Consider the following 12588-nt stretch of genomic DNA (forward strand, 5'->3'; position numbering starts at 1 on the left):
AGTTTTGTTCTGACTTTCATGTGAATACCATCATGAATTTACCTTCTGTATATTGTTAGTAAATTATATAAAAATACCTCCGTAGTTGTATAAAATCATCCTAATAATTTTTACTATAAGTGTGATGAATTAATTTAAAACTCAAAGAACAAATATTATTCATTCAGTTAAAAAGTCATATGAACTCTATTTAGGGTGTAAAATTAGACAGGGCAAGCCTTCACATCTCCTCTACTTTTTAAATAACTTAACTAAAGTAAAGCTGCGACGTATACAGAAGCATGCCAATTATTTCAAACACAGGAAATTTTTGTTTATTTCTATGTTGCGGCTACATTCCTTGACCAAAACCATTCTTTAAGTTATCAGCATAACAAAAGGTTATTGTTCATTGGTTATTTAGCAATTTTCATCTTATAGTGTTCCCTGAAAGTTTATTTCATTTTTTTATTACAAAAACATATTTTCTTATTTTTTTTCTGTCTTGAATATATAATAATGGACATAACTCCAAGAAAGCATTAGGAAACCGTTTCTCTTTCTTAGCATACCAATATGACACAATGATTAGCAGCCTGTGATGTGTGTGTGCCTGGGGGTATAATTATTGTGATTAGAATTGACAGTTAAGACAAAGACTTCTTGCAGCTGGACAGAAAGCTTGTAGGCCAGCTAAAAAGCAGCTTTTAACACCAGCAATGTACAAAAAAAAAGAAGTTATTGTGGGCCAAAGCACAAGCTAACTGTACTAAAAAAGACTGGAAAAATGTTATATACATTTATGAGTCACATATTTATGTTCAAGGGCAAAGGGTTCCATATGTTAGAAAAACATCAGATGAAAATACGAGGTTTCGTCAAAAATACATGGAATTATATTTTATCTCAAAAAATCCTTATTTTTTATCGATACTGATTTTGTCACCTTCAAAGTACTTCTTTTCAGATACATTAAATTTGTGTCAGCACGTTTTCCAATCTTCAAAGGAACTCTGGAACGCAAAATCTGGTACGGTGTTTAGTTCTTCAGCGATTCTGTCTTTATCTCTTCAATGTTGGCAAAACATTGTCTTTGCATGGTTCTTTTCAACTTGGGGAATAGAAAGAAATCACAGTAGTTTTGGCCAAAAATTCACAAACAGCAGAGAAGTATAGGCGCATTATTGTGGTGCAATTGCCATGAATTATATTGCCCAGGAGTTTTATTCAGATAACTTTATGCAAACAGCATAGAACTTGCAGGTAGTAATACTTATTTACTCTTTAATAGTGATTTGGCAATTGTCCATAATCATTTTCATCACTTTTTCAACACTGTTGTCAGTTGTTGATGTGCTGGGATGTCCAGGGCGCTCGTCATGTTCAATGTCTTCACACCCTCTTGAATATGTTTGTACCAATTATAAACACCTGTTTTATTCATAAATGAATTGCTTAAATCAACATTCAACATTTCCAATATGGTTCTGACTTATTCCATTCTTAAAGCAAAATTTAATGCAAATTCTTCATTAATTTTTTCCACAAGTTAAAAATTACCAAAATCAAACCAGAACGTGTGTAATCTTTTTGACAGCCAACAACAAACTAAGCATTCAATATGGCTACCACTGTAAACATATGTTTGGAACAAGTTACCAACACAACAAAAAAAAATTGTGGCAATTGGACTTATACAGCCAGGAAAATGTAAAAATTCTGCATATTTTTTTTATCAAACCTCGTACATCTCCGGCTCATATCCAACAAATCAGTTAAACATTCCCAGAAAAAATGTCTTAGGGGTTGTTTCACATTTGAAGGCCCTTGTTCATTACTTTCAGTAGATGTTATGTTGAAAAATGATGGATATATCAAGATTCTGAAGGAAAGGGTTGTGACACAACTTCAAAATAAATTCCCACAAAACATGGAGTGTTCTAACAAGATTACATTCAAGATACTGCCAAAAAAGTGGAAATACCTTTTGAAGAATAAAACAATAAAGTGTTCCCATGGCCAGACAACTTCCCACACATAAATTAAATTGAAAATCTTTGGGCAATAGTCAAAAAACGACTCTCAGAAATGAATTGTACCACATAAACTGACCTCATTAAAACAATATATTGGTATGGTTTCATGATGAAGTAAAAAAAAAAATGTTTAATACACTTGTTGAATCAATGCCAAATTGTGTACCTCAGGTAATTAAGAATAAAGGAGGGCATATTAATTACTAGAAGTTCATAAATTCTACAGGTATGATTTTTTTTTTCAATATAAAGCTACTTTTTGTTAAATAACATCTGTGTTCGAATTAATTTGCATGCTACTGTACATTTTGCGGTTCTTATGGTATGGAGAAAGCCTAAGGACCAGTTGACAGACTGTTATTTTTGTTTCATAAAAATCAAAGGCATCAGAAGTAAATTCAAGAAATCTGTTACATATTCTAGTCTTTCTTCAGCTATAAGACCTGCTCGGCATACAATGAAGAATTACCTGTTCAATTCTGCCAGAAATATGGAGTTTAGAAGAAAATGTTGATGATGAAAACAGTTTGGTGATTTAAAAAATAAAGAAGAAGATCCAGATTTCTAAAGTATGAGCACTGAATCTCACAAAATTACTCAAGCAGGACTTAATGATCTCATTTATGATTTTAATTTGTCTAAAATGAAGTCACAGTTACTGCCTTCAAGGTTAAAAGGCTGGAACCTCCTCGAAAGTAGCACAAAAATTTGGTTTTTCTGGGTTAGGCAGTAAGAATTTCAAGTACCTGTTCTCCTTATAAGATAATATAGTGAACTGCAAAAATATCAATTCTTTGTTGGATTTATTAGGACAGTATCACAATCCTATGAAACACGATTATCTAGAGATTACTCTAAAATGAGTGTGAAAGCCGTCCTTCACAATGGAAAAGAGAAACCATCAATTAACTTATGCAGCACCAATTAAGGAGACATATGAAATTTCTAAAGACAATGAAACAGTATGAAAAGAATTCTTGACATATATTTGGAGACCTCAATGGAATTCAGTTGTAGAGGTTCTGTTCTTTGTAATGCAAATGGGACAGTAGACAGGAAAAACCACTACATTAAAAAAAGCTGCAAAGTGAGAAGCACTTATAGCTAGATAGAAAAATGTTATTTGTCAAGCTCTTGTGAATCAGAAGAGTGTATATCTTTCACCAATACACAAAAAACTTGGTGTGACGGATACCAAGCAATCAATTGTAATGGCCATGGTAGCGGCCTTAAGAGCAAGTTTTCGAGGATCAATGAGGTAAAAATCAAAGAAGGAATATTTTTTGGACCACAAATATGTAATGAAGGATTTGGACTTTCAGAGGAGTTTGAATAAATCTGAGAAAGCAAGTTGGGTATCATTTCAAAACATTGTTAAATCATTCCAGTCAAGAAAAATACCAAGAACTATATAGAATTGGTGAGTGAACTTGAAAACCATAAAAACTGGAATGCAATATGTCTCATCTATGAAATGTCTCCCTCCAATCTGAGTAACTTTTTTTTAAGTCATTTTTTTATATAGTGCAAAGTTTATGAGAAAATTGCCTAGGGCGATTAAAATTAAACACCCTGAAAGAAGGCCCAAGGTCATATTGTGACCACATATTTCAATGTAAAATTTCCTACTCTTCATTGGTGAGGTCAAAAATATGTCATTCCATTGTTAACCTTGAAATAACAATCAAGTTCAAATACAAGGATACCATGAGGCATCCCCCTCCAATCCAAGTAACTTTTATTTAGCTCATTTTTTTGTGTTCTGCATAGATTACAAGAAAATCGCCTAGGATGATTAAAATGAAAGACCCTACATATATATATATATATATATATATATATATATATATATATATATATATATATATATATATATATATATAGGGTCTTTCATTTTAATAATCACATTAAATTTAAATGCAGTTTTACTCTGAAAAATAAAAAAAGTATTTTTATAACATTACATCACACTACAGCTTATTATATTATATTTTCTTTATAAAGTTGTTCTTTACAAAGTTTTTTTTTTAAATATAATAAAATAACTGGTCTATATAGTTCCCCTTTTTTTGTAGGTATATAATGTAAAGCTATATATTTAATGAAAGAATTTTAAAACAAAATTCCAGCATCAATGGCTTGGAGTATGAACCATCATTCAGGCTATAAAATAAAGAAAACATTGATTTCGGAAGCAGAAAGTTCTTTTTTTCTTTTTATTAAACAAATGCCTTTTGGCAAATTCAGAAAAATATTTGCCTGTTGATAGATATATCAAGTTATAAACTTATTCTACTTGCTGGATTATTCAACATAAAGATATGTAAACCACAAATTTAATTTAGAAACTGTAAATTGACATTAAAAAAATGAAATGTGATACTAATGCGCAAAAAACAACACAATTATAATTAAAAAAAAAAAAAAAATTAAAATAAGCTGCCATGCATGATACTGTTCCAGGAAGGTTACATCACAATAAATCCAGAGAGGACAATAAAGAAAAAGAGAATGATGTCACTTTAGAACAGTTTAAAATGATAATTATTAAATATGAAAAGGTAAATTAAATAATTGCCAGTAATAAATAAAATACATTGTTATGCAACACTATGTATGCTTATTTATAATGTAGCTGCAATGAGATAATTTCTTATTAATGTTTATTTATTCTCATTATAAAGTAATAAATTATAATATTTACTAACCAACAAATTATCACTGTGCGCAAATTTTACATAATTGTTCCTTGACTGCTTTAAACCAGCAACTTGAAATAACTAAAATTTAATTAAAACCTTTTCAGTCATAAAAATCAATGTGTTAAATTTCATTTGAGCAGCATCCTATAACTTCATTATCCAAAGAAAAAGAGACAAACCAGCAAGTTTTCTTCAAAATAAGCCTCAAAAAGGTTCTACAGTAATCAAATAATATTATAATAAGGTACAGTCTATAAACAATGTACCCATTTTTCCTGTCAAGGAAATTAATAGCTAATTGCAGTTGTAGATCAGTAAGCTAATAAACAAAGAAGAAAAAATGCAGTATTTCAGAGATGCAATATGTTACTATTTAGTTTACATAGTTTATACAGTGCACGTAACTTTTATAGTAAATATTTTTAAATCTGCGATTGCCTAATTATAAAAATTTACAACTCAGAATAAATTTAGTTTTCAAAATTCTTTTCTGATCACAATATTAATTAAAAAAGAGAATCAGCCCTGTTTTATCAATCATTTCCTTACTTCATTCAGCAGATCTTCTGTGATTTTATGAAGAGCAAGCTGAGTTAATGATAAAAATATTTCAGTAATTTTTGACATCAATATTTAGGAATACATACCACTATTAATACAGTTAGAACTCTCCATCATGAGAAATGAGAGTAATAGTGAAGAACTGAAGTTACAGAGGAGCACATTTTTTTTTGGATAACACATTGAAACGTCAGCACTCCTACTGAGCTCCAGAAAGAATGTCAGCAAGTTGGTGTCATTTCTGCAATTTGCCAAAATTATAAATAGTATTTTAAAATGATCGTCAAATATTTCTTGTTATATCCAATATGTAACACTATTTTAAACCATTCAATTACATTTAAGTAATAATTAATAATATATTAGTCAATAAAGAATACTTACTGCTTCCAAGATCAACAAGATAAGCTCTATGCAATTGCTTGTGGTAGACAAATGCAGCATGTACACGAGAACATGACTGATGATCGATACAAAAATCACACATCTGTGGATTCCTTCCGAACAAGTAGCATTTTTTTTCATCCAGCATCAATTTCTACAAAAAAATTTAATTGATAAATAAATCAAAAACCACATACCTACCTATACACAAACATGCTTATAATAGAAAAGTTTATTGTTCTTGAAAATAATCTAATACAACAAATAACCAGAATAACAAAATTCCAAAAAAATAATTTAATTAAATAATACACAAAAAAATAAAAAATAATTATTCAAAGTAATATTACAAACAAAGACAGCTTTCCTAAGGGCTCCCCAATTTCTAACGCCCTAGTATCTTTCTATTAGATAAATCAAACAATTCATTCTCTAATGAAACACATCACACCTACCAAAGAAAATATATTTAATTAGAATTACTTTCACTTACAGAATTATAACTCTAAGACTATTAGTACACCCTTGTAGAAACAAAATCAATTTTGAAAAAATAAGACTACAAAATACCTAAACATACAAATCAATATAATAATACATTACACAACAAAACAAAAGATTAAATACATTGCTTATGATTTGCTTCTATAAAGTATTGCATACTTCAAATCTTAAGAATGCAATATTAACAACTAAAATTCAATATAAACAAAAAGGGATTACATCTTAATACACTTGGTACAGCACATTAAATACAAACACTCATCAATACTATTTATTAAACATTCTGGTTTATGTTATTCATGTCACATCAAGAAACAAAGTAGAATTTGTACAATCATTTAAATATTGCAAAATTTTGTTTAATACATATATTAAAATGACACAGTTTTACTACCATTTTCTGTTTCAGGAATATCACTACTTAAAGGTCATTACAACATTAACATTAAATTAGATACAAATGAATAAGTAAGTAATTTGCTGCAAAATTAAACACAATTTGATACTCACAGGATGGTTCAGGTGTTCAGCTTAGTTGTAATCATTTAGTAATATATCAGCTGATGTGATCTATATAATGTAATGTTATATAATGATCAGAATAAAATATTTATTTCTATACTGATTTTTAATGCCAAGAGCGCTCTGACTGGACTATGTCACAGCTAGAGTTTGAGTACACCTAAGAATGAATCAGATTGCGTTGGTCAGGAAATCTACAAATCCTGATTACTTGCATCCATACTAGCTTTGTAAATTTCCAACTTTGACAGCATTCATGTAATTTTAATTACATACATGTGAACATTTAAAATTAGTCTTGAAATCAGTATAATTACGTTCATTTAAAATGAAGTGGTTTATTATAATTTTTCTTTGTATCGTATAATAAATTTTACAACTGCAACTGCTTTAGATGCTATGTGCTTCTTGAAATGTTTTATGAAATCTTTCTGGCTGACTAATGTAACAATTTTTACACAGGCCACCCAGGCACCCTTCAATAATGAAAATTTGATGATCCTTATGTGATTAAGATAAAATCAGTATTGAGGTAAAGAATAGTAAATTTACTAAAATCTACACACGTAAGATTGAAATTTTATCATATACATTACACGTAAGTACAACTTTCAAGAGGGATTCATAACTGTGATTAGTATATTTCTCTTTTAACTCCCTGTTAAACAAGGAGTAAGTAAAAATATTACACATTTAGGAGATTCTCCCTTAATTTTTTGTTTACTGGCTTAGGATATATTTTTATAAAACAAAATACCAAAAACAAAGCATAAAAAATCTCAATAAAAATGTTAGAAACATTAACTGAAATTTCAAATGTAACTCTGCCTGTATTGTTTAATGAAACAATTGACTCAACCAGCATTAATTTTACAAAATCAAATAAAAATTTAAACAAGTTTAAATCTGGAACAATGTTTCTAATGAGCCGGCACCCAAAACAACAATAACTGTACCTGGTAGCAGTAAACATGGCTTTTGTTGGTAGGTGCGGCAAGTCTGCAGCATTCTGCTCAAGTCTGCCTAATGGTTTTCCTCTGTGTTTCAAAGAATGCGGGTTTTCTCTGGTGCCTTAAAGTATTTTACTAATTTTTTTTGATCATAGAGAACAGAGAGTCTACATGAAATTCTGTTTCCACTTAAAGATAGTGGCCATGAAACGAGTGATGCTTCAAGAACCTTTCAGTAAAAACAATTTTACAAGTAGTTTTTCAATTTAAAATGAAGAGGAAATGTCACTTGAGGACCCAACCTGACCTTTCAAATTCAGAAATGACAACTATTGAAAAGGTGCAGTGTGATCTTTTAACATTATTGTCAGACAATCAGACAAGAAATTTCTGAATTGATTTGTGTATGTTAGAGTTCTTGCCAACAGATTTAAACCTCAAATGTGGTGCCGCAAAATGTTTACCTTAATTCCACATATAAGATTAAAAAAACAGTCGTGTTAATGTGTGCTGTGATTTGAAGGGTCTAATTCAAAATGTCCCATTTTCTTTCAAAAGTTGGGGGATGAGAGCTGGTGCTACAGTTTTGGCCCTGAAAAAAAAACAACAATCAAACCAGTGAAGAAATTCTTGATTTTGCTGAGCCAAAAAAGACAATTTCAAAATCAATCAAATATGAAGATGTTGATTTATTTTATTTTTTTATGTGGAAGAGATTGTTTACAGAAAATTTCTTCCTGAACTGACACTGAATCCATACTTCTATCTGTAGATGTTATGAGCATTGTGTGTGTGATGAAAAGATCACGAAATATGAGGGAGTGGTGACTAGTTACTGTGAAATGATGTCATATCGCTCTCTTGTCTGTTTCTTTCAAAAGGAAAATTGGCTGTTATCCCTCACTTCCAAATTCATCTGATTTTATTTTACACAATGTTTTTTTTGTTCTCACATACAGAAAACTCAAAGCAAAGCATTTCTGTGATGTGGATGAAGTGAAAGAAAAATTGCTGCTGCAGGACATGGACAACATTCATCTTGAGAAATTCTGAATATGTTTCCACAACAAGAGGAAAACATTAGGATAAACCCGTTCACTCATATGGTGAGTACTTACGAGATTAGTTTCAGTAAGTAAATTTCATTAAAAGTTTGTTTTTTACAATTCCACTTATTTTTGGGTACTCATTGGTATGCACATATGTTTTATTAAATAATCATGATTGCAAATAAAGGTTTAACTAAAGTCACATAATAAATCTATGAATTTCCAATTAATAATTTACAAACACCAGAGTACAAAATATACAAGTAATGTTTTTATCATGTAATTGATACATTTTGATGAGATCCTGCATTAAAGTCATTGTTCATTATATAAATATATTGCTGAAGTTATGCAGTAAAAAACTTTGTAAATTATATAAATTATAATAACTGCAAGTTTAATAATAACTGGTCATTTCATTTCCAGCAACAAAAAATATTTGATCGCAGCATAAACCAACTTAAAGAAGTCATTATCCTCAATTGGAATCTGGTAATTCATTTAATTTTTTTTATTTTTATAATTTAATAGCTTACACAAATTGTTTCATCTTCCATCAACTAGTCATCTCCTAGAATATTAAGATTTTTTTCTTTTGTACTAAGATATTTTGTGAAACTGAACAGAATTAGTTGACAGTTCAATTAAAGTAAAATCAATTAAGTAAAAAGATCAAGTAATTAGTTGACATGAAATAAAACAATTCAATTAAGTAAAAAAGATTAAGTTATTAACAGTAAATGAGCAAAAACAGACTCCAGTAAAACAATTATAACTATTAAATTTATTAGGTTAAATCTATTATTGTTAATTTCTAACAGTAGGACCCCGTTAATTCATCAACTGTTAATTCATCTCATTCAATAATTCATCACCCCTCTGGTAAGTTTGTGATTTTTATTTTAGAGGTACAATACTGATACACAAAAGTAAATTAAATTTTTAATTACTAATATAAAGTACTCTATCTGTTTGAGCCTACAGCATAAAAATTCACTTAATTGCCACGGATGTTTTTATATAAGCCTACTGTATGTTATATATAAAGTACAGTAATCGCATGAGAAAAGAACTGATAAAATTGCTTTTCATATCTTTCATTCATATAAAAATTATAATTTGGACACTATTATCTAATCAGTGTTTACACACTTCTTACACAGTAGAGTAATTTATCAAAAATACTCTATTACGTCATTTCCTTTCCGTTTCTGAAATTCATTATAGTAGTGAACTTTGCATCCTGTGAGTCAGTCGTTCGTACTAGTGTCGTACCTATTACTATATACTGTAATTATAGAGCAAAAATGTCTAGCAAATTTGTAAGTTATAAAAGTTAGAATTGACAAAAAGGTTTGAGATTCTTCAACGCCTGTGTAAGGGTGAAAGTGCCGTTAAACTATCACAGGAGTTTAGAATCCCTTGTATGTCAGTAAGTGATATTAAAAAAAATGCTGATAAAATAAAAGAATTTATGAGTAAAATGGAAATTACTGACGGTGATGTAACAACTAGAAAGAGTATGAAAACAGCAGAAAATGCTGAACTTGACAAGGCAATGTACATGTATGTGGTTTGCACAGCACAATAGTCTATTTGAAGCAGCTCTTCAAATGAATGAAAGATTAATTAAATGGCGATCCAGATTTTAAAGCTAGCCAGGGTGTGCTAAATAGATTTAAAGCAACACAGAATTTGTCAGCTTGCATCTGACTATTATGATAAATTTAGTTCAAAAATTAAAATTTTAATTTAAGTTGTGCGCAGGTGTGTAGAGCTTCCGAGAGCTCTGCGGCTGGATACAAAGAAATGAAAGAACGCATCTCTATTCTTTATGTTCTAACGCAAGTGGTTGGCAACAATTTCCTCTAGCTGTTATTGGCAAATCTAAAAATCCGAGAGTTTTTAAACATATAAATCGTGACCTATTACCAGTGAAATATTTTTCGCCACAGAGTGCTTGCATAACGAAAGAAATTTTTTAGCCAGTGGTTTTATGACTGTTTTGTGCCTGAAGTCCAGCGACATCTTAGAGAAAATAATTTACCAGAAAATGCATTACTTGTGATGAATAACGCTCCTTGCCATCCAGTTGACAAACTGGAAGCACTAGATGGCAATATAATCGCCATATTCTTCAGCAAACACAAGCTGTTTATTCCAGCCTATGAACCAAGGGGTAATAGTAAGTAGTACTGAGCAATGTTATAAAAAAATTAACACAAAATTTAATTTTCTGCAAAAATGAATTACAGGTAGAAGATTTTTGGAAACAATACATCATAAAAGATGCAATTTATAATATTGCTGACGCTTGGCAAGACATCCCGGAAAAGGCGTTGAAGTTGCGCTGGAATAAACTGTGACCTGACCAACTACCAGAACCACAAATTGAAGAAGAAAATGCAGACAAAAATTTGAAATTGAAAGAAATTTGTGACAGCATTACTGGTTTAAATGATTTTACAATTGAAGAGATAGAAGAATGGGTGAAATTAGATGACGCAGATTAGGCTACAAAATATTAAATGAAGTAATTGTTAAAACATATTAAAAATAAATAAAATTTAAATTAAGTTGCCGAAGATGAAGAATTCTATGATAATCCAGTGAGTAAAATGAGCTGCAAAGAATTCGTGGAAATGCTGACGAAATGCATCGAATGGTATTCTGATAAAAAAGTAGCACAGGTGACGAAATTAATTGCTAAGCGACAAGTTCGTCAATTCTCATTAGAAAAAGAAAGGAATGTTAAAGTGCAACGAAAAACTACGGATTTCTTTAGAAAGTAAAATGAAATGTAAATATGTAAACATACAGTACCTTTTAGCTTATAGGTTTTACAGATAGAAGTGCTTAAATAACAAAACATAAACCTACAATATTCTGTAGTTACTGTGTGTTAGTCTTTGACTTATGTATTATAGTGTTATTTTTTTTTAAGTACAGTACAGTATATATGTCATTTTTATAGAAATTGTGTTAGGTTAGGTTGTGAATGGTTTACTTACATAAGTAAACCGTTTACTAACCTGTTGCTGTATAATAAAATATTAAACAGTAGAAAACTGTAGTTAAATTTCATTATTTTCAGTCTTTTTATGACACTTTTAGTAGCATGAAGAGGAGTGATAACGGTTAGGCCAATACAGCGTTAATTTTTATGTAACCCGACTTTTGTTACACTATCCGGCAATTCGTCATTTTCGTTAGTTAATTCATCACCCCCTCGGTCCCAAAGGTAACGAATTATCAGGGTCCTACTGTATTATTATAATTATGAAACTGAGTGATTAATTTATAATTAAATGCTCAGAAAATTACAAAATTTTAAATCTTATTTTTAAAAGCTCTATGTTCTAAAAATCTAATTTTAAATGATGTTTTTTTCTTTGTAAACATAATTAAATTTCGTAAACACTACAGATATTAAAATAGTGGTTTTTAATATCAAATTTAATGGAATATGTGATTTTCTAAAATATATATATATATATATATATATATATATATATTTTATTAAGTCAGTTTGTTGTTTTTACTAACTGAAATAACATCTTAATTTCAAGAAATTATGAGAATAAAAAAAAAATCACTTATAATAAATAAATAACTTATAATGTGACAATTCAGAAACACTGTTTTGAAAATTGCCAGTAAATTTCCATTTTCTTATAGTGACCTCTATGAAGAAACAGAATTATCATCAAGGGATATAAGGTATGCTAAACAATTACAAACCTTTTCTAAAACAACAATGTACCTATTTTTTAGCCATCTTATACAAAGTAAGCAACTGACTACAATGAGAAAAATGTATTAATCTGATGATTACAACTATATTCGTTCATATATTGTTGTAACATAACATATGCACTGGTCAGAAAGCTGGCTTCTCATT

The 12588-nt window shown here is 29.6% G+C and overlaps 1 protein-coding gene across 4 annotated transcripts in view; it reads right to left on the bottom strand.

The window, feature by feature from the left end:
* NiPp1 (nuclear inhibitor of protein phosphatase 1) overlaps positions 1 to 12588 on the bottom strand; it is a 62663-nt gene that overhangs the window by 28615 nt on the left and 21460 nt on the right. For 3 of the 4 annotated variants that reach the window (XM_075369152.1, XM_075369141.1, XM_075369132.1), the window contains one exon: positions 5663 to 5816. In XM_075369152.1, the coding sequence (XP_075225267.1) occupies positions 5663 to 5816 (154 nt within the window). Of the gene's footprint in view, positions 1 to 5364; positions 5496 to 5662; positions 5817 to 12588 lie in introns of those variants that run through there. The other variant, XM_075369147.1, reaches the window with a different exon arrangement.

The sequence above is a fragment of the Lycorma delicatula genome, chromosome 1, assembly GCF_047948215.1.
Source record: "Lycorma delicatula isolate Av1 chromosome 1, ASM4794821v1, whole genome shotgun sequence".
Classification (NCBI taxonomy): domain Eukaryota; kingdom Metazoa; phylum Arthropoda; class Insecta; order Hemiptera; family Fulgoridae; genus Lycorma; species Lycorma delicatula.